The sequence below is a fragment of the Pimephales promelas genome, chromosome 12 (assembly GCF_988280905.1).
Source record: "Pimephales promelas chromosome 12, fPimPro1.hap1.1, whole genome shotgun sequence".
NCBI lineage: Eukaryota > Metazoa > Chordata > Actinopteri > Cypriniformes > Leuciscidae > Pimephales > Pimephales promelas.
The window spans coordinates 16370429-16394259 of record NC_142780.1 but is presented as its reverse complement, the minus strand read 5'-3'; the positions used below and the strand labels follow the sequence as shown (position 1 = coordinate 16394259).

At 36.9% G+C, this 23831-nt stretch overlaps 1 protein-coding gene across 2 annotated transcripts; it reads left to right on the top strand.

Annotated features, from left to right (window-relative positions):
• Positions 1–544: 544 nt before the first annotated feature.
• On the top strand, positions 545–23306 carry rxrbb (retinoid x receptor, beta b). Of its 2 annotated transcripts, none has more exons than XM_039674756.2 (11): positions 545–682; positions 1688–1888; positions 7513–7660; positions 9415–9594; positions 10790–10941; positions 14200–14329; positions 14690–14822; positions 14902–14943; positions 15064–15155; positions 16761–16866; positions 17264–23306. In XM_039674756.2, exons 2-11 carry the CDS (start codon positions 1742–1744, stop codon positions 17400–17402), a joined length of 1269 nt encoding a protein of 422 aa, XP_039530690.1. In that variant the 5' UTR covers positions 545–682; positions 1688–1741; the 3' UTR covers positions 17403–23306. The 2 variants fall into 2 exon arrangements, with proteins under 2 accessions (XP_039530690.1, XP_039530691.1); XM_039674757.2 differs by having other exon boundaries at positions 551–682; positions 1691–1888.
• Positions 23307–23831: the final 525 nt, after the last annotated feature.

The following is a 23831-nucleotide window of genomic DNA, read 5'->3' as shown; positions in this document are numbered from 1 at the left end:
AAGGCAAATCCCAAATCCCAAATAATATTTTATATAAAATAATACAAATTCGATTTTATCCCCAAATCATGGAGCTCTACTTGGAACCACATCAGGGTGTTTTTTTTAGTGCACTATCCCTTTAACGTTGGTGCTATCAATACCTACAGATACCTGCTACCTAGTTTAGTGGTTGATTGAGATTTGCAGACAAAACAATGGCATCTTGAGACAAAACAATGTCATCTTAAAATATGTCAAGTTGCTTTCAGTCAAAACAGCTCAAACATGCATATTAGTCAGGGACTAGGTTTAAGCCTTGTCTGTGAAACCAGGCAATTACCAAATGGCCATATGAAGTTGAGAAATTTTATAAAATATGTGACTTTTTTTTATCCCTAAATATTTGATTCCAAATAACTGTTCAGACCTATGGTTCAGACTAAATAACACATTTAACATCCAAAAGAACATGTAGTTCTCAGTGTGTATATATATATATTTTTTTTTTTATTTGTTTATTTATTTATTTATTTGCCTGCATATATTTCTAATGTGAAATAGCCTCGGTGTCCACTAGGAGGCTTGACTTGCAAGGTATTTGTCTGGATGCAAACATTTATGGCGTAAACTGTAAAATATAGATGAAACGATGCTTTAAAGGACACGAATCGTTGCTGTTGGAGGATTCGGCGTTTCTTTGGTGAGAATGAGTACATATGCGCATATAAACTCTACAAACTTCTTTAAATATTTCGGAAAATCAAACAAACAGTTGGGCGAGCTAGGCTAAGCTAAGCTAACACGGGCTTGTCGTATTATTTTCTCTCGCAATTTGTGTTTTAGTACAAGGGTTTGTATGCAGCACAAAATTAGAATTATTTGTAAACGGTATAATTTATGCGTTTTAAACAGGGTTTATCGAATATGAAAAGGGTGGACCAAATGCTTTTCTTTTAATCATAAACAGCCCGTTAGCCGTTATTAGCTGCGCTCACTCAGTGCTGCGTGCTACACAATAAATAATCCAAATGCTGCCAGGAGCAGCAAAATAACGCCTATTATAGTGTTAAAATGGGCATATAACCATTTTTTTGCTCTTAGCCATTCATTATCATTTATAAAAGGAGTTGGCAGACATTAGCGCTGATAGTGTCAGTTTTAGTGGGGGTGATTACAGAACAGATTTAGGCTGCATCCCAAAACCTAGCGAGCTGCCTACCTAGACAACATTTTGGGAGATATGGGCGTGTTCAAAGTTTTGATTCTAGTGAGCTACCTACCTAGACTGCATTGTAGGGCATCATATAACATTACTGATATTATAATGTTAGAACTCACCCATTATTGTCCAATATGCTGTCTAGCTATGCTGCTTCTTAGTTTATGCAGACAGCCATAGACATTGGCCTAATCTGCTGCAGGATTAATAGAGCAGTAAACAGCAGACACAACGCCCCAGTTTCTTTCCTAAAGTAATCTGAGACATTATAAAATGTTTTCCATATTTCCTGAGATATTCAATAGGAAAAACATTTGAAAATGGTAGATATTGTGATTATGGCACCAGCTTTGATTTCTTGTCCATTCGTCATTGAAATGACCATGTTGGGACTTGACTAATGACATATCCATGAATGACAGAACTCTTCCATCACATTCAGTGTATCCGGTCTTTAAGTTCATTGTTGTCAATCTCTTCTTTTAGTAGATTATCAAAGATCAACAGTGTCCTCTCTGTTGGCCAGTCTAGTGTGCATCTATGAACTCCTTACTGCCCTCCACTTCTGCCGTCAGTAGCCCTGTCAGCTCCATAGATTCGCCACTGTCAGCCGTCAGCTCGTCCATCGGCTCTCCCGGCGTTCCCGGCACCCCATCCGTCGGCTATGGACCCATCACCAACTCTCAAGTGAGCCACACATTTTTCTCCATACAGGGCTCCAGACTAATTTTTTTTACTAGGAGCACAACTGAACTTTTTTGGGGCACAACCAGAAAATTTAGGAGCACACACACCGTAAATCAACATACAAATACTAATCAAATATTCATATTTCTAATAATTTCCAATGTATTACTAATAAATACTTTGATACTAGATGCAGAAATTACAATGCCTTTGTGCTCTGATTTAACATTACAACCTCTTTTCTTCAAAACGCAACCGGCAGTGGCATTGCTCCTTACAGTACTACCTCAACCAGCTGAATTCTTGGAGTTCGGCCTTTTTCGCCATGCAAACCTCTTACTCCGAATCATCATCTGACTGCGACACTGTACTAGGGCTGCAATGTTTTAAATAGCTCACGGTTCAGTTTGTATCACAGTTTTAGGTTCACGGACTTGGCATGTGCTATGTTCAGGGGAAAAAAAGACTACTGTCAAATAAAATTAAGAAGCAAAAAATCTAACCACAAATAAATACAATAGAGCAAAGATGCTAATAAAATAAACTATACTTTTGAGGTAGGTCATTAGTTTTTCAGGTTCAGAAATTGGATAAAATTATCAAATGTAAAATAACATTTCATATTTGACTGTATAAATTAAAGATTAATCCTTAAAGTTATAAAAGCTATTCAATTCAGAGCTGATTCAGTAGGCCTACACTGATACTGTGAGTGTATTTCTTGATCATATAAGTTCACTGGAGGCATAACAGACTATGTCTGCTAGGATACTTTTCTAGACGGACATGTTGACATACATTTTGCGTGAATTTGTCCATTCAAGTGCAAGACTTGAAAGAGAACTATATTTGCGTGCTGTCTGAGATGAGTAGCCTACACATACACACACAGAGACACACACGGGCATGTACGCACACACATGCGTGCACAAATCTTTTAGATGTGAGTTCTCTCTTGCATCTTGATCTTGAATGTTTACATTGACCAAGCTTAAATGAGTTTAGTTTAAACACTGATGCAGTTCACGTCTGCAGTTCAGTTTAGGTGCGCACACAAAAATCTCTGCAAAAGATGCTTTCCAACAGTTTAGACCCATTTTTCCGAATGCCTCACAACCATAGATTCTTTCGTTGAGAGCTTGAATAATAGACACTCCATCCCAATTGGTGGCGATAATGCACCTTTGCCAATTGCAAGCAAACCACTTAGTGTAGCCTACGATACCACGACTGCATAAGACTACAGAAAGAATACAAACAACCCCATTTCTGTTTCCGGCGGCGGAGTAATACCATACATAGGGCCCTATGATTTCCACGATAACGAAATCGCGGACAGAATCGCGGAATTGGCCAATTAACGCGGAATCTAGTAGGGATGCACCTAGGGCTAAAGATATTCCTAGTCGACTAACACTCCTGCATTTTAGCGATTAGTCGAATAATCGTTCATTTATGATATTAATATAAAAGCTTGCGTATTTAAGGAAAGGAATAGTCCAAAGTTGAAGTTTAACACTTCCATATGACAGAAAATGCTAAAGCATGATATTAGCACGTTCAAACTGAAAATTAAGCGCTTAAAACAGAATAGTAAAGCGTTTAAAGTATACAACGCTTACGACACGTTATTGTAGAATAAAAAAACAGCAATCAGACTGCCTGTGCAAGTGTGCATTTTAATAATTTATTATCAAAAATACAAACTGTAACAGTTAAATGGAAAAAGAAAACAGTTTTGAATAAAATAAAATAAATTTCGTTCTTTAAAATAAATTAAATAAACTTATTAGTAACTTAGGCCTAGTACAAAACAAGGCAAAAAATATACTGTAGCAAAAACACTGTTTGGTATAAAACAGTGGAAAATTAAATGAATATATTTTTTTATATTGTTCAAAAGGAAAATTAATAAACGAACAATTTAATAAATGCACATGGCATATCGCAGAACGCCAAAACTTATATTGCGAATAAAAAAGAAGGCGGCAAACAAATCAACAGCCTAAGTATTTGATTAAATTGTTTAGAACAACTAGGCTATATTTAAAAAAAAATGTGGAACAAATATGCTAATTTAAAGGACAAAAATATCAGAGCAAAGCCGCAAACTGCCATTTAAGACGATGGACGAGTCTTAACCTGAAACAACAAATTGCAAACATCAGACTAATTTTTCTTAGAATAAAAAACGACTTCTGCATTATATAAAAACGAATAAACAAAAATAGTATTTATTTATTTGTATAGCCTAACCGTTATAAAAATATCCGTTTTTTTGTTTTGTTTTTTATATAGCCTAACGGATCGCAAACAGAAACACTTCAAAAATGAAATTAATTATTCTTACCTAAGCTTTCAATTCGATTTAATTTTTTTCATATTATGTGAGAGGAACACCAGCTTGTCCACATTGTTGGGAAGAAGGGAGCTTCTCGACATGTTCACAATGAAGCCGGCCTTTGAAAAGATGCGCTCTGATGGAGTGGATGTGGAGGCGTTTAGCTGCTTTAGCGAGCTTTGAATATCGATGTTAATTTTTTTGCCACCATGCCAATGGTCCCGAATCAACCTTTGATTTATCTGCCAAGTACATTTTAAGTTCATCCTTCTCTTCTGCATGCTCTTCCTCATCAATTTTCCTTATTCGGTTTCGAGCTCACCCTCCGCAAGGCTAATACTGTCATGATCACTTTCTGGCGCGCAGCTTCTGTAGATAAAATTTCTGTCAGATATCCGACACTGTGGAGTACGCATCTTCTCGTTCGTGTTGGTCAAAGAATGACAAGCTCTTTAAACGTGGGTCTAAGACAACAGCTTGTTGGTTGCGATATTTTCCGATACCTCTCCCACAAGTGCGTTTTGGTATACCGCGAGGCACGAGATCTCGTTGATCTCTGGTTGCTTTGATGTCATGTCATACACTGACTGCGCAGCCCCTGATTGCGTAATTTTTTCAAGTAATATTTTTTTTTTTGCGACTAACCGACTAATGAAAATGTATTCGACCAAGCCCTCCTCATATCGACTAACATTTAGTCGACTATTTGGGGGCAGCCCTAGATGCACCGAATATTCGGCTACCGAAAATTTTCGGCCGAAAATGGCCCAAAAGTGCATTTTCGGTTTTCGGCCGAAAGACTTTTATCACCGAAACAATACGGCCGAAATGTTGTGATGACGCAAACAGAAACCACGACCTGCACGTGCTTGTCTGAAGCAACATGTTTGCGGTGCGGACGTATTTCAGTGAATCTGAACCCGCGAGGAGACGGAAGTTTATCCACCTAGATCTGCTCTAAACAATGCGCGCCGCCATGACAACGACTCCGGATGCGAGCGGGTCAAGTATAAACGTTGGAGACTCGCGCTGCGGAGGTAGGCGAAAGTATGCGCGAGTCTCCTCAGACAGCGCGCACAACGCTCCAAACGGTCGAGGCGTTTATACTGGACCCGCTCTCCGTCGTACTATTCCTTGAAACGACAGGGGACGACTCAAGTAACTGTCCTCTAACCATTAGGAATCGGTGAGAAGAAGAATAATCATGTAAAACCCAGTAAACTCTGAGATTATTACTTGTGTGACATTACAAAAAAATATATATGGGAACATGTATGTATAGAAATATTTTCTACATTCACTAAACATGTTTCGTTAAGTTTCATGTACATTTGTATTAATCATGGACCTTTGTTCATTTAAAAAGGCTTTTTATGCTATTGTATGCTAAATTTTTAAAATGTAAGAAACTAATTTAGACGTGCAAAGGGTGCTGGTGTGATGAGAAGAAGTTCGCACTCGGCTTTGTTTTTATGAGAGAACATTTAATTTTAAAACCTTTCTGCAGACCATTAGATTATTATTTAATGTACACATGAGTGGGGTCAAAAACATTTTACTTTGAATTTTATTTTATACTGTACATTGTGCTAAATAAATATTTGCATAATTTGTAATTGATTTATTCTTTGAAAATTTTATATTAGGCCTAATTTATGCAATTGCAATGCCTTGATTTTAGTAACGTTTGTACACAGTCATAGCCATAAATGCAATGATACTAATAATTGGCATAATTTCTTTCGGTTTTTCGGTTTTCGGCCTTGGTTTCCTCTTTTTCGGTTTTCGGTTTCGGCCAAGAATTTTCATTTCGGTGCATCCCTAGAATCTAGTGTTAACACGGAATTTCATGGATTTTTACATATTTGGTTTGAAATTCTGTTTTTGTGTGGAAGATGAACGCATGTCTGGTGGAAATGCCGACCGGGGGAAGCAAATCTGGGCGACACAAACCCCTCAACCCGTCATTTCAGCTCCAATGACGAAATCAAAACAATGAAAGCATGGCGAAGTGGCTCGCCACAGCTCTCCTTTCGTCGGCAAAAAGTTAAGAAACTCGATGCTATAAGCCGTCAGTGCCGAGCAGTTTGCACGTGACTTATGCAGTGTTTCCCACACATTGACTAATTCGCCGCCACATACTGCGTTTCGGTTTTTAACACTATTTAAAACACGCAGCGTATTCTTTCAGTTGTATTTCTCCGCTCTCCCTCCGTCTCTCTCTCACTCACGCGTCTCTCACACACACACACACGACGTGCACACCACGTCTGTCTATGAGGCGCCGAACTGGACAAAAGTGAAGCGAACTCCGTGAGAGACGGAGTGTGACTTTATTTAAACTTATAAATGAATATAATTTATATTACTGGACAGTTTAAAGCTCATAACCATACTTTGTTGTTACTTGAAGAGTGCAGTGTTAGGTTGCATCATGCAGTATTTGTCCTGAAAAGGCTACTGAGTAAATGTCTGTATTACCTCAATAAATTTAAGGTCATTCCTAATTTATTTGTATTTTTAATACATTTTAATACATACATTAACTTTAAAAGCATACTATTTTTTACAACTAAAATAAACTAAAAAAAAACCTAATTCCCAAAAATTAAAACGGAAAAAACAGAATTTGGGAAAAAATAAAACGGATTTCATAGGGCCCTACATACACCACAGAACATACAATACAAGTCCATGGAGTTGTACAAAAAATATGATAAAACCTGCTGGAAAGCATCTTTTGCAGCAATTTTTGTTTGAGCATATCAGTGAACACCCCAGACTCGGTGAGTTTTCACGTTTTTGTAAACTAAAGTAGTAAACAATCTTAACCATTCTATTTCATCAGAATCGATCTTAAAACAGGGCTTTAATTGTAAAATACTGTACTTGTCCTTTAACTGGCACACTAGCCGCAGGTCGGAAGAACAAGTCAATAGTTGGTTTAAACGCACGCTCAATTATCTCTAGGACCCTCCCCCTCCACAAATAAGCCACTTACAGTGGCCATTCCCTATTATTCTCACACTCATTGGCCTGCCACACATTCCGGATTTATTTATAAGCCCCTTCCATGTTTAACATGACATTTAACGTGTAAAAAAAAAAAAAAAAAATTACTGTTCGCACTTGAAACACACTCTGAAATTTTGGTCGCAAAATGTAACTATTTGATCGTAGTCTGGAGCCCTGCCATATGATAGAAGTACCATATTGCTAGTCTTTTGTTGTGTTCCTGATGACTTTTTTGTCTAATCACTTCTTGTTTATTTATCTCTTGCAGATAAACTCCTCAATGTCTGTGTCTGGGTTACATGCTGTCAGCAGCTCTGATGATGTGAAACCCCCCTTTGGCTTGAAATCTGTCAGTGGCTCTGGGCCAATGCTGTCCCAGAAACGGATGTGCGCCATTTGTGGGGACCGCTCCTCCGGTATGTATTGATACTTGCATATAGAACATAGAACTTTCAGATTGGCTTTCTATTAGTGATGGACCAAAATTTTAACCAACATTAGCTGCGGCAGTGGAAACGAAATATCAAACTGGCTAAAAGCTGAACTAGTAAATGACAAGATAACTTACATGACTAGTTAAAGCAGACAAAACGTGGGAACCTGTAGCCATGTCCATTTTATACATGGTAGTAGTCTTTATTAATCTCCAGTATAATTACATTGTTTGATATAATATTGTTTTATTTGATATTATGTAAATATGAACTTTTATTTTATATTGGTTTATTTATTATTACCATATGTTACTTGTATTTATATTGTAAGTTAATTTTGTGTCCAGTTTGGCCCTGTAAATAAAGCGGTATTATTTTTTTTTGACAAAGTGTGTGCGGTTTTGTTTTCTTAAGTACTGTTTCAAGAACCGTTTAGGCACCGGAACAGTTTAAAAAATACCGAGTAGGTACTGGTATCGGATAAAACCCAACTAACAAGTGTGCGCTTTGGCTGAATTCCAATGGTAGAAGTCAACCGATACCGATATTTAGGTTTGACCATGCTGTTTTTAATTTTGTTAATTAAAATTAATTTTGATTTTTTTTGTGGGGCATGAAGTCTGTCTTGATACCTTAAAGAATCAAGAAAATAAAAGCCTCATTAAAATGATATTCAAGAATAAATATATTCTTGAATGACATTTAAGAAGGAATTCTTGAAAAGAAAACAGGAACAGTTTATTTGAGGTATTTTTAACCACAATGTACAATTAAATCAACAAAATTGTTAGATACACTGTACTTGTTGTGTTCATGTTGTATTGCAAAACACGTTTGCATCTATTGAGGTGGATACAAGTAAGGTTAGGGACAGGATTGGGTAGGACAAGTTCGGTATTTTACACTTAAAGCCCTGTTTTAAGATTGTTTTTGATGAAATAGAACAGCTAAGATTGAAATTTGGACACATGCTGCTAGCCCAAGGTTTCTGTGGTTGCATCCCCCCACCTCCACAAAGGTTGCATAGGTGCACTGGAACAATCCTTCATAAAACGCATTAAACTTTAGTTTACAATGCGTTAAACTCACTGAGTGGTCTGGGGTGTTCACTGATTTGCTCACACAAAAATCGCTTGCAAAAGATGCTTACCAACAGGTCTTATCATATTTTTTTGTTCAAGTCAAGAGTTGGACAAAAACTACGATAAAACCTGTTAGAAAGCATCTTTTGCAGCGATTTTTGTGTGAGCATATCACTCCTTACAGAAAAGAATTATGCTGTATATATATATATATATATATATATATATATATATATATATATATATATATATCTTAATCATTGTTTTCAAATTCAATTTCAAAAGCTGATATATATATATATATATATATATATATATATATATATCAGCTTTTGAAATTGAATTTGAAAACAATGATTAAGACCTTTACACTCACATCTATTCAAGACGAAGTTATATAAAATATATTAATTGATGGTTAAACCACACATCATTTTTGCAGTCATGAAGCTTTCTTGAAAATGGTATAAAAGTTTATTTTTAAAACAAAGAGTACATTACTAAAAATATGTAATTTGTTTTAAACTAAATGTTGGAAAGATTTTGCTGTGAACTTTCTTTTTTGTCATTGACTCTAAAGCATCCTTGGAAAGAGGATTTTGTTTACAGTGAATGTTTAAAAAAAGGTAATGTGAACATGGTTTGTGTGTGCAGGGAAGCATTATGGCGTGTACAGCTGCGAAGGCTGCAAGGGTTTCTTCAAGCGCACGGTCAGGAAGGACCTGAGCTACACCTGCAGGGACAACAAGGAGTGTCTGGTCGATAAACGTCAGCGCAATCGCTGCCAGTACTGCCGCTATCAGAAGTGCCTGGCCATGGGAATGAAAAGAGAGGGTGGGTACCTGTCAGTCTCCCACTTAAACATATCTCCTGTAGTGTGAACTAATACATCAGCTGTCTGTTTAGTAATATTTAGGTACTGTAGATGGAGAATGGATGAGGTGAAATTTATGAAAGAATTTTTGCTGCAAAACGCCTGTGTGCAGCTCTCATACATGGAATGTGTAGTTGTAGAGAATAGCCACACATGTGTATCAGTAAATTTGAAATTTTTATCTTCCACAAACACAACACAACAGTTACACCTCATTTTTTTTTTATTGCAGGTGCACAAATTCTCTTCTACAAATAACAAATTAAGAAACTTTTAAAACATTTATTGCTGCAGTGAATATGGTGCAAAACGCATTCAAACACCTGTATCAAAATATGTGAAGTCACAGAGAAATCTGCAAATCAGTATGTGACTTCATTCAATGTGTTGCACACTTGTAGAATATTTTCTACAGTGAATGCCATAGAGTTCAAAAGGTGCAACACGCGCACATCCAGAACCATAAAACTTGGGTGCTGGGCAGACAAGTAGTTGCAAAAGTAAACAATGAACTCCAGAAAATGCTCCTTAGCAATTTTAATTGTTGCTCACCACGTGTAACATTTCGGGCCCAGGACAAAACATATAGGGAGATTTATTACAACAGTCACACAAGCCATCACTTCCTCAGCCATTGTATTATTAGTGTAATAATAATATAATATAAAACGAACTTGGGCAAAAACTACGATAAAACCAGTTGGAAAGCACCTTTTGCAGCAATTTTTCGTGCAGCAATTTTTTTTGTCATGTCATGGACTACACGATGCACATTCATGTCTTTTTGTCGGATGTCCTGAAGCGTCGGAGACACGGCATCGATTGTCATTGAACATGACACGCTATAGGAGATAAAATTATTGATTCTTGCGTCCTGACACTCATTGTCGTTTACGAATCACCACGACACTCTGTCAAAAGAATCGTGCTAAAATCAGGCCTGTAGTCTGAACCTGGCTTTACAGTACACTTAATACAGGGACAGTCTACCTACAGCAATCTGACATTAAGTGTCTTGCTTAGGGACACAATGGTTGTTTTTGAATTGCATCTTTCGGTTTCCAGGCTAGAACTTGAACCACTCAGTGGTGTGGTACAGATGGCCTGGCTGATTCCTTGACATTTACAAGTATCTCATCTTATGTTCTGCACCAGCTGTTCAGGATGAGCGTCAGAAGAATAAGGAGCGGGATGGAGACTATGAATTCAGCAGTGCAGCCAATGAGGAAATGCCCGTGGAGAAGATCCTGGAGGCCGAGACAGTGGTAGAGCACAGAACAAACCTGCACTCTGATGCCACTGGTTCAGTGAGTGTACTTACATGCCACTGATAGCTGTCTATTACGCTATTTGTTTGGAAAGTTTACAGAACAAATAACATAACTAAAGAACCTGGCAACTTTTTTCAGGAGAAATGGGAAATAAGCACATTGTTGAAGGGTGCAGATGTACTTATATTAGCGGAATAGTATAATGTGTAATTTTATAATACCAGATATGCATGATTAATCGTTAAAATATGGCGAACTCATTCCTAAATGACAGAGATTCGCCTGTGTCTATTAAACCTTTGACAAAATCACACCTGAACATTCCAGTCTGAGAAAGCAGTTGTGATGTATAGGTATGAAACACCATCACAAACAGTCCTGTTCAATTTATATAATAATTATTATTTAAAATGTTAAACAATGTTTAGTTATTATAACACAGCATATAACACCAATTGAATGAACTATTTAATTATTTAAAGAAAGAAAATAATGATAATAATAATAATATGTTTTTATGTAATTGCATTTTAAGTAATATAGATTAATATTTTTTATTTTTTTTTATCCAGCATAGCCAGCAATTTTCATTTTTCATTCAAACTTTCATTTCATTGAAAACAAACTTTTTCAATGAAAAGTGTTTTTTTGCTCTTGCCCCCAATGTTGCATAGAGCATGTTTAGATGCACATTCTTAAACGATTGTTTAACAAGCCAACAATGTTCTGCCAGCTTATTCAAGTGTGCATGTCTTACCATGTAACAGGAAAGGATCCTTGCTGCAAATTTAAGCACATCCAGTCAGAGTGAAATTATATTATCTACTCCGACTCTTTCTTGACCCCAAAAAATGAAAAAATGTCTTCTCATCTCGTGCAGCTGAAGTAGAAGTGGAACAGCCAAGATACTAGCTACATTTGCAGAAACTGCAAGAGCTGAGAATAGGGGTCTGTACTAGTCTCCCATTATTGTTTGGGGGAGTTAGTGCTTAATTTAACAGCACAACCTGCATAACAAATAGAATATTATTGAGTCAGATTCCTCATTATTTTGAATGGAAGAAATCACCGACAGCCACCCTCTCTGAGATGAGATAAAAATGTCAGATTCATGAACGAGCTGATTCCACCCTCTGGACCTTGTGAATTGGTTCACTGAACGATTCCTTTGTGAATTGGACTGATCCGATTACAGTGGTTCTCGAGTCAACAACTCACTGATTCAGTGATCCGGTTAAAATGAGCCAAGAATTGGGATATGGCTTGAACGTGTTCGATATGGATGCTGCAAAAAGTAAGTTACTAATGCCGAACTTTTGTTTTGATTATTGTAAATGAAATCACATTTAGGTCATGACTGTCAGTTATTTGTGTAGTGAATTTGCTGTGAAGGGTGAGTTGTTAAAAGCCATTGAAATGCTTGTCTGCATTTTTGTGTCACCATCTGTATGACAATTTTTGGTAAAATAACACAAAATTAAGTATGTGTTCTGAGGTTGTCACACCACAGAAAAAAATGTGTTATTAGCCACCCAGCCAAATTTGAATGATAAAAAAGCCGGCAAGTACATAAAATAAGCTATCAAAATCTTGAAAAAAATCTGCTCTCAAACGCTGGGGGCATGTTCGCTGGCTGCGCTGAAACCACGCCCACTTGCGGGAAAGCTGCTGAGGGTGATATTAGGTGATACTGCTTTCTGGGCGGGGAGATGAAGGCCGAGGCGGGAGAAGGTTGGTTTGGCCCCATTCACCAGTGAATTCCAGTTGTCTCCGACGAAAGTTTCTAAAACTATCCCATGTAAAATGATCACTACAGAGGCGGTGATCCTCAGCTCTCCATCAAGGTTGGCTCTTCAAAAAATGTATCCACCTCTTCTTGATGTGATCGTTTTTCGGAAATTTAAATGAAGACAGCGATCTGTTTTGTACAGGATCGCATCCAGGTCATGCATGCCGCACAGCGAAGGGGTGTCGTCCATCTTTTTTCACAGTCTATGATCCAGGTTGTAGCCTACGCATTTCCATGTTGAAGGCATAGTAGCTAGCAAAATGTAGGTACTAATAGTACTGACAGTAACTCACGATTGAGCAGTGAAGTGATCATGCGAATGTGCTCTATTGTTAGGGGAGAGGCCAGCCTCAGTCCATCATCAAGTAGGGCCGTGTCCACGAGCTCAGGGGCTCCAGTGTGTCAGCGAGCCCTGTTTTAGCCCCGCCCAAAAAATCTGTGAAATGGCAATGGTGAAAAACTGTTTAACAGTCAACAATTCAGTACTTCACAGTTCACAGTCTTTTTAGCAATAGATTTGTAACATTTTATAATGGTTTTTTAGAATTGCCTTTACAGGGACTTGTTAAATTATTGTTCATGCATCTTCCCTGCTGCTATAGCTGTTCCAAATGATATAAAACTAGTAAATCTGCATACTGTTCATCTTAAAATGTGAACATATTTTGCCCCATGTGAAGTCTATACATTGTATTGTATTTGTAGCAACATATTTAGCGACAACACATATTTAGTTTTTCTCTTTTAAAAATAAAATACTAGGCCTATATTCAGAGTTGAATTATCAGTAATTTAAATGTATATTTTAGTTGAAGTTAAACAAATAGTAAAGAATAGTTCATCGATCAGTACTTTTTAGTTTTAATATACTTGAGTACATTCAAAAATGAAGTACTTTTACTCAAGTAAAACTGAAAATGAAAAAAATGCTTTTAATTTGAGCTGTACTTTTTTAATTTGAAATGTACTTCAAGTACATTTGTCTACTTCGTCCACCACCACATCATTTTGATTTCACTACTGGGGAATAACCTAATTTTCTTTGTTAAGTCTTGTAAAGATGGTTTACTTTCTGGGTTATTGGTTTGCATGTAAACCCGTACAATGGGTTATTTCAGTATTCTTATTTTTGGGAGCTATCAGCTTATTCATGTAAACATGTTCAGTGTCAGCAGTCACCTCGAAATGGAAGATGCAGAAGCTGGTAAAAAGGTTTCATAAATGTATTTGCAAAGTTATGCCAAGCATTGATTGTTGTCAACTGTTGTCAGTTTCCTGCTGGGTGAAAAATCCCTTATTTAAAGCTGTTTAAATGCTGGTATTCCCAGAGCTGGTTTAGAGATTATTATCTTTCTCGTAAAATGTCTTTGAATTCTTAGAGTTTGGAGTTGAATATCCCCACACAGACTGATTGAGAGGTCCTCAGATGTTTATCAGTTCACAAGTTCCCTTTATGTTGTCCATTTGCTCTAACTCTCTCCTCCACTGACTTCTCTGTTCTCCAGTCCAATGATCCAGTCACTAACATCTGCCAGGCTGCAGACAAACAGCTGTTCACTCTGGTGGAGTGGGCCAAGAGAATCCCTCACTTCTCTGAGCTGCCCCTGGATGACCAAGTCATTCTGCTCAGGGCTGGTACGAGCGTCAGACATTCTCACACTCATTTTGAGTTGCAGCTAATATCTGAAATATTAATATATGTAAAAAATTACTCCGCATTCTGAAGAGAAAGATGTTTACACAGGATGGATAGATGGAGAATAGCTAAAGGGAATAGATCCAGTGATTTAATAGTTACGTACAGTATGTTTGTCTTAAAATGCAACACTCATGGCACAAGATCCTAAAAACAGCAAGATGCAATGCACTGACAAAAAGGAAAAAAAAAGGAGCAGATGAAAAAATAGAGCGCTTGGATGAGTTATGTTAACGGCATACATATCTTAATGTACATGGAAAGTGTTTTACTATATGTCTGTGATATTTTTATAACAGGATGGAATGAGCTCTTGATCGCAGCCTTCTCTCACCGCTCCATCAGCGTGAAGGATGAGATTCTGTTGGCCACAGGTCTACATGTGCCCAGAGACAGCACTCACAACCTGGGAGTGGAGGCCTTTTTTGACAGGTCACACTGAACACTGTGTTTTACATCTGTTTAATAATGTAGTATTTTTAGAGGATTAATGTTCATAATGTCTGTACAGGGAGAGTGCACACAGTGCAGAGGTGGGAGCCTTATTCGACAGGTAATGCCTAACATCTTTTTCACTTATATTTACCTAATGTCTGTGTACCAGTAATTCCGCCTTTCAGGTGATTTAGACCTCATTGTATGGTTATTTTTCTCATTTCTTACACATCTGCAGGGTTCTGACTGAGTTGGTCTGTAAGATGCGTGATATGCAAATGGACAAAACTGAACTTGGCTGTCTGCGTGCCATAGTTCTGTTTAACCCAGGTATGCATTTTTGGTAGATGTGTTTCTTCCTCTAGAACCTATTTAAAGAAAAATGTCAATAACATTTCAATGGATGGTATATTTCTCAATTTGTCTTATTTCTTTGTTACTCTTTGTTGATTGATTGTAAAAAAAAATTAAGGGGTAGTTTATAGTCATCATTTACTCACCCTATTGTTGTTCTAAACCTGTTTGACCTTTTTTTCTTCTGTGGAACACAAAATAAGATATTGGTAAAAAAAAAATTGTCCAATGTTTTTTTTTTGTTTTGTTTTTTTTCCGTACAGTGAAAGTCAATGTGGTCCAATGTTATTTTGGACACCAGTGAATTTCATTGTATGGACAAAAAAGGTTAAAAATTCTTCAAAATAAATTTACATTCTCCTAAATATCAAACCATTCGGTTTGGAATAACATCTGGTTTGGAGGAAGAGTAAACCACACCAGAATTTTTCCATTTTTAGATTAATTATATCTTTGATTACCTGAAAACATGTAAAGTCATGTAAATTCCTCAAACTATGTTCTTTTATCAGGTTAAGGTGCATGTTGATGCTGTATGGTATTCCATTGTGTTCAGTGCGTAGCTTCGTAATGCCCCATTTCCTTTGCCGTGTTAATGACCTGTTTAATTTTTTGAGGTCTAAATGCAGTGAATTTTAGCTTTTACTCCTGTACCTGAAAGTAAATTTATTTCCCCATGTAATGCGTCAGCCATGGTCCCACACAAGCTAAACGCCCTCAGCCTCTGCTACAGTAGCCAGTCCCCAGACTCTTTCTATAGGTTGAGCTGATGAAACAGAAACTGAGCAGACTGCTCTCAATGTTTAAATGGTGCCTGGAACGCTCAATGTTTACAATTTTGTGGGAAATAAACCCATGAATGGCATAGTAGTCAGTGACCAACAAACTGGGTAAAGAGAATGTATTTTAACAACAAATATTACATACTTGACCTTTAAGCCAAACCTGATATCTAGATTTTACCATGATTTCATAGTGCTTTTCAACACCTTAACATTTTGGCAAAAAAAAAAAAAAAACAAGACTATAGCTGTTGCCAGCTATTTTGACAATAATGTTAGTTATTTTCAGAGGAAAGTACGTATACACTACAAGCAGCACATTGACTACTCTAAAAAAAGTTTAATTTCTATAGTATTATCCCTTGAGAATATATACTAAAAACTTTGCTGAAATGAGATGTACTCACTTTGGTGTGAAACTGTATATTGGGCATGCCTTTGACTAGCCTGGCTAACGCCAGACCACGTATCATTAAAAATGAAACGTGGTCTGGAAACCACATGTTCATTTTCACGTATTTGAGGCGTGGTTTGCGAATGCCCAGAGCCATATTATTGGGTGCTACGAATGTCTATCAAATGCGCCTGTACGTCTATCAAATGCGCTTGTGCTCCCTCCCCGTTCTGTGATGGGTTCCCCATTTCAGGGGAAAATTTGGTTAACGGTATCCAGACTGCCTAGCAGCGCAAATAAAATCGTGCTGCGGCAGGGCAGCATGGGGAAACCCAGGCTAGCCTTTGACATCAAAACTGGAGAAAAACTCTAAAGTGTATGCTGAATATTTCCAATATTTCTTAGATGCCAAAGGTCTGACCAGCAGCAGTGAGGTGGAGCTTCTCAGAGAGAAAGTATACGCGTCCCTGGAGTCCTATTGCAAGCAGAAGTATCCAGATCAGCAGGGGAGGTGAGTGTTCTGTGCTGACATGGGGCGAATTCACCAATAGCATAATCAGTATTTCATCACCAAAACATAGTTTTATTCTCTAGACACCTCCAATCCAGTTTAAGCAGGTGCTGATGCTCTGAAAAATGACATTTATATTGTGCATACAAATAAATTATGCTATTTCAGGCACAATTCAGTCTTTGCTCACCTTTTCACTGACCCTCTAACTAAACGGATGTTGTGCCTTTTAAACTAGTACATGTAAATGACCTCTTTTATGATTGACTATGTGAAATCCACAAGCGTAGTTCACACTGTCGTTCATAAAACTCATGAACAGTCATATTTTACTGTGCTCCTGGTTGTTAGAGTATGGGAGATGCCCCCAAAAATCTGCCCGCTTGCTTACTCACAGGTTTGCCAAGCTCCTCCTCCGGCTTCCTGCGTTGCGTTCCATTGGCCTTAAGTGTCTGGAGCACCTTTTCTTCTTTAAACTGATTGGAGACACCCCCATTGACACTTTCCTAATGGAGATGCTGGAGTCGCCCCACTAGCTGTGGCCGAGGAAGATTGGGAGACAGGGTTTTTCTACCCTAGGTCCTGGAGATAACTGTGACTGCACTTTTTCTTCCCAGGGGAATTACAGCGATTGGTCAGCCTCTGGTCTGGGGGTATTTTTTTCATTTATGTCTGTTTTTTTTTTTTTTCTCTCTCTCTTGACTGTCTCTTAAGTGCACCATAGAATCTAGAGACCCAAACCTTGCCATGAAAAATTATTGGTGCTACATTTCAACAGTAAGCTAATTATATATATATATATATATATATATATATATATATATATAAACAAGTTTAAAACTCAATGATTTTAAGTATGGAAGCTCCAGTTACCTGACTGGTTTAGATAAGTGGGGTTTACATTTTGATAGAACCATTTGAGGCTTTTAAAACACTGTGGATGATAAGCTTTAATCATATGTAAGTGTGCTACACCATGTCTTAAGTTTCGGTGCTTTCTTCCTGTACGGATAATTTATTTTGCCCCGACCTGTAAGGACTGGTCAAGTGGGTGAATAGATGAATTAATTAATTCGGCATTACTGATTTAAATTGACATTTACTTTGCTAGCGCAAGAAATCTGGCAAAGAAATCTATATGCAATGAAGCTTGAATTGATGCAAAACAGAAAAGTCTAGATGTTTAATCTCCAAATATTTTTTTTTTTTTTTTTTACATGATATTGTGCAATGTTAAGCCTAAATCCAGAGGTGGATGTGAGGGAAATGCAAGCACTCATTATTTTTATTATCTCACGCACTCATTTTATTATCACGTCATGAGTGCCTAACAGACATATGCTTGATTTATGTTTTTTTATTTAACATTTGACAGAAGACAGGACAAACAAAAAGATGAATCTCTGTTCACATCATCAGCAGTGATCGTACGAAGCAGGTCAATTTCTTTGGTTCTCTTTTTGTTTTGCCTGAAGTGTCCTAGGCTGAAATTGTCTTAAACCTGCATTGGTTTTATTAGTTAACTGTCAGTTAATAATACACTCTCTTCTCTTATCACATATCAGGTAACTGTATAAGAGTGATAATTCCTTAAGTGAACTGCACTACACAAAAATAAATGTCATTCCTTTTTTTTTTTTTTGACCAGTGTCAGATTTAAAAAAAACAAAACAAATAAATACTTTGGTGCTTCGGAATTGACATTTGGGTAACACTTTATAATCTCTTTCATTAATAAATCATAAAAAAATATATTATATAATGCTTAACAGATAAGTTAATATTATTCATATAGTTAGAAATATGAGATGATGTGCTTGTTTATGTAATGTTATTAAACATTACATAGTGGTTAGCAGATCATTATTTAATGCAAATTGTTATTATTACAAATGTCATTAAACCTTCAATTCATATGATCATGAACTTTTTAAAAATCTACAAATGATTTTGACAGATGGTTTTCAACAATTAAAAGCTCCATTAATAAATCGTATAAGATAATGTGCCTGCTAACGTTTACTAATGAACTTGAACTGAACTAATAAACATTACATAATGATTACCATATAATTTTGCGTAAATTAAAAATGCTTGCAAATGTCATTCACATGAACATGCTCTTTTTAAAAATCTAAAAATGATTTAACATGTTATACGATTAAAAGCTTAGTTGTTAATGTACATTTAAATGCTAGCAAATGTCATTAAACTTCAGTTAATTTATTACCTAATGCACTTTTTTACATTTTACAAATGTTGTGGAAAAAATGTTTTAGTCTTTTTAATATATATATAAGCGTAATATATCCTATTCCACGTTCAAGAGCACTTATTAAGCTTCCATACGGATTACATCTTCAGAGAGAATGTTGTTTTCAATTTGAATTGGTTAATTTAAAAGTAGACATTTCAAGCTTTCTATAGATGCATTAAAAGGCAAGTAGCCTATACGCCAAGTTTCGGTTCATTTTTGGGACGCCTGTAGAAGGCGGTGAAGGTGGCAGAAAGTGTATCCTGTTTGTTTACTTTATTTTACAAAAGCACAACATTTTGTTGTTATTGTGAGTTTACACAAATAAAAGTAGTAGTTCAGATGATATGTTAATTTTATCTGTATGACCAAAAATGACAGAGTATTTGAAGTTATACTTAAGCATCCACACACAGCACAAACACTTGGATATGCACCTAATAACAGCACACATTTATCTGTTAACAAACATTAGAGCTAGAGGCCATGTAACGTTGCTACTACTTACATGTTTTAAATAATAAGCCATATTTGAGGTCCATGAATGCTAAATGCTCCCTAAAGACAACAATAACAGGTTTTCATTACCAGGTTTTCATTACCTCACCATTTAATATATGAAATTCCTTGAATCATACATCAACAGGAAAATTTTTTTTTAAGAAAGTATTTAATTGTTCACTTAACCGTTCATTTATCAAAACAATGTGATTCAAACAGTTTGAACAGCGCTCCCTTAAAGTAATCAAATTGACCCCTTGACCAACCCTTAAACCTACCCATAAACCTACCCTACCCATGTAAAAAGTGTTTTACAATACACCATGCATTGTACAAACACATTTCTATGTCCTTCGGATGAGACGTTAAACCGAGGTCCTGACTCTCTGTGGTCATTAAAAATCCCAGGATGTCCTTTAGAAAAAGAGTAGGGGTTGAACCCCGGCATCCTGTCCAAATTTGCCCTGTGGCCTCTGTCGATCATGGGGATCATCCCCAAATATACTGATTGGCTTCATCACCCTGTCTCCTCTCAACCAGTTAGCTGGTGTGTGGTGGGCGTTCTGGCGCATCATCCAGGTGGATGCTGCACATTGGCGGTGGTTGAGGAGATTCCCCCTTCCATGTGTAGAGTGCTGTGCGTACCTAGAAAGGCACTATGTAAATGTAACAAATTATTACTAATCGGACCTATTTTTTTTTTAACGTTAGTACATAATAAAGACACCTAATGTTAAGTGGGACCAGTCATTCTTATATTGTACTTTTTTTTTTCACAATGATTTTAAATTTACAGTGCATGATCATATGAATCTCAGTTTTGTAAGCATTTCAATTTACATTAAACCATGGTCTGTCAATCATCATATAGTGTTTAATTGTAATTTTTAATTGTAAACATTAACAAACACATCTTCTCATATTTCTAGCTATATATATATATATATATACAGTATATATATATATATATATATATACACACACACACACTCGCCTGAATTGTTATTAGGAACACCTGTTCAATTTCTCATTAATGTAATTATGTAATCAACCAATCACATGGCAGTTGCTTTAATGCATTTAGGGGTGATGTCCTGGTCAAGACAATGTCCTGAAGACCAAACTGAATGTCAGAATGGGAAAGAAAGGTGATTTAAGCAATTTTGAGCGTGGCATGGTTGTTGGTGCCAGACGGGCTGGTCTCAGTTACTGGGATTTTCATGCACAACCATTTCTAGGGTTTACAAAGAATGGTGTGAAAAGAGAAAAAATCATCCAGTATGCGGCAGTCCTGTGGGCGAAAATGGCTTGTTGATGCTAGAGGTCAGAGGAGAATAGGCCGACTGATTCAAGCTGATAGAAGAGCAACTTTGACTAATAACCACTCGTTACAAGCAAGGAATGCAGCAAAGCATTTGTGAAGCCACAACACACACAACCTTGAGGCGGATAGGCTTCAAAAGCAGAAGACCCCACCGGGTACCACTCATCTCCACTACAAATAGGAAAAAGAGGCTACAATTTGCAAGAGCTCACCAAAATTGGACAGTTGAAGACTGGAAAAATGTTGCCTGGTCTGAGTCTCGATTTCTGTTAGGGGTGGGGGGAAAATCGATTCGTAGATACACATCGCGATGCGGAAGTGGACGATTCTGAATCGATTCACGATAACACATTTTTTGTTAGATATACATTTATAATAACGTAAGATTGACGGAATGCAAAAGACAGAACTCTGAAGCGCAGAAATGCAGTGCCTGGATCGCCTGTGGCGTGCACATAATAGATGCAATGGCTGAGCGTGAAATCCAAACACCCTTGTTAAAAGCTGATGTGTGGAAATATAAGGGGGAAAGGAGATGGACAAGAGCCACATTAGTTGTAAACTTTGTAGAATAAAACTAAAATATTTCGTAAAAATGACAAATATGAGAAGCCATGTGGCACGTTTCCACCCAGAGGAGGAAAAACACTTGGCTGTACCGGTCGTTGTTATATTATTCATTTACAACAAGTATGTTGTAAGTGCAGGCACACATTTGTTTTCCTGTTAGTTCTTTGCAATGTTAATAAAATATACTGTGCGTTAATTATTTATGGGTCATTACTTTTTATTTTTAAAGCAAAGTATTTATAGTCACACGAACACACACGCAAACAAAGATTCAGATAATCGATAATCGCAACCCTCTGAATCGTAAACTAATCAAATCGTGAGGTGCCTAGAGATTCCCACGCCTAATTTCTGTTGAGACATTCAGAGGGTAGAGTCAGAATTTGGCGTAAACCTGGCGTTATACCTTGTTACCACTGTGCAGGCTGGTGGTGGTGGTGTAATGGTGTGGGGGATGTTTTTTGGCACACTTTAGGCCCCTTAGTGCCAATTTAAATGCCATGGCCTACCTGAGCATTGTTTCTGACCATGTACATCCCTTTATGGCCACCATGTACCCATCCTCTGATGGCTACTTCCAGCAGGATAATGTCACAAAGCTTGAATCATTTCAAATTGATTTCTTGAACATGACAATGAGTTCACCGTACTAAAATGGCCCCCACAGTCACCAGATCTCAACCCAATAGAGCATCTTTGGGATGTGGTGGAACGGGAGCTTCGTGCCTTGGATGTACATCCCACAAATCTCCATCAACTGCAAGATGCTATCCTATCAATATGGGCCAACATTTCTAAAGAATGCTTTCAGCACCTTGTTGAATCAATGCCACGTAGAATTAAGACAGTTCTGAAGGCGAAAGGTGGTCAAACACAGTATTAGTATGGTGTTCCTTTAATAATCCTTTAGGTGAGTGTGTGTGTGTGTGTGTATATATATATATATATATATATATATATATATATATATATATATATATAAACAAATTATCCGTTAAGCATTATATATTGTTTGTTAATGATTAATTAATGAAAGTTCTTATAAAATGTTACCAACTGCAAAAAGGAAAAAGTACAGCTATCTTCAGCTTTATAGAGAGACTAAATCTGAGCAATATGAAAGTTCATTGGTGTGGACTTGCTGTTTGTATTTGGAAAACCTTCCAACTTGAAATTTCTACAATTAATTTCTTCTAGTACTGTGCAGACCCTATTGTTCAGGGACATTGTGTAGCTATTGTGTAGACATAGGCTAGGTATCAATATATAATCTCTTGCTTTTATCACTTTCTTTAGTTTGTAGTTGGCATACAACTTGCAGAAAAGACATAGTTTGCACTGGATTTTACTATGAATCCTAGACTTTGGATTTTGTCTTTTATTTCCTTTCTGTGATCTGATCTGAGCTGATTTGCTTTTCGTTTCCTTTTGACTTACTGTTGAGATTTTTGTTTTCTTGCTTTTTTGCTTTTCCATGGCATCTTTCTTCTGTCCTTGCTGACAAAGTTATGGGGACAAATGCAAACTCACTTTTGCCATAGATATATCTAACAAACAAACAAAACACACAAGGTTGTTTTTGTATGGTCTTGTACAACCAACATCTTTACTGCATTAGGCATGTTACATGTCTGTTGTTGCACTAAAATTGTCATACAATTATGATTGTAATGAGATTCCATCAGTTTCGATGTGGTCACAGCTCATTTTAGAGGAGCCCTGTGACACTGCAAGAGAACCATCTGCTGTACATGACCCTAAATAAAGGTGGTGATATGTCTAACAACTGTTCTTGGAGAGTTTGTGTGACTGACTGAATGAGTGAATTGTATTGAAACCCGTTGAACTCATTGCGACTATCTCTCACAAAAACAGATTATTTCTCGTAAATGCGACATTCTTGACTGTTTTGCACGACACTGTTTTCAACTAAAAATCCTCACACGGATCTGTGCATTTTGGCTATTCATGTAATCCACGAAGAGCTAAAATATAGCTGCGAGCAGCGATGAAGGGCCAAAGACTTGGGCCCGTAATCGCTGCTCGCAGCTATATTTTAGTTTTATTTTTCTTCATTTTCAAAGTGTATTTTGTAAAATTAGACTATGTTTGTACATGTGTGCTGATCAGAGAGCTGGTAGAGTTATATTTTGCTTAAAGGTATGAGTAAAGTGCAATGTTCACTTAGTAGATATGTTCCAATGATAATTATACTTCAAATGTGTACAGTTGGTATGCACTTTGCAAGAAAATGAATGTTTCAACTGATGCAAATGTACCATTTGAATTCCACTAATGTATACATTGAGAAATAGT

What these genes read in the sequence shown, in the direction of transcription:
- rxrbb (XM_039674756.2), top strand. Translation starts at nt 1,742, where the DNA reads ATGAACTCCTTACTGCCCTCCACTTCTGCCGTCAGTAGCCCTGTCAGC. An exon ending in CATGGGAATGAAAAGAGAGG is followed by an intron (nt 9,595 to 10,789) that starts GTGGGTACCTGT and finishes GTTCTGCACCAG; the next exon opens with CTGTTCAGGATGAGCGTCAG. An exon ending in CATAGTTCTGTTTAACCCAG is followed by an intron (nt 15,156 to 16,760) that starts GTATGCATTTTT and finishes AATATTTCTTAG; the next exon opens with ATGCCAAAGGTCTGACCAGC.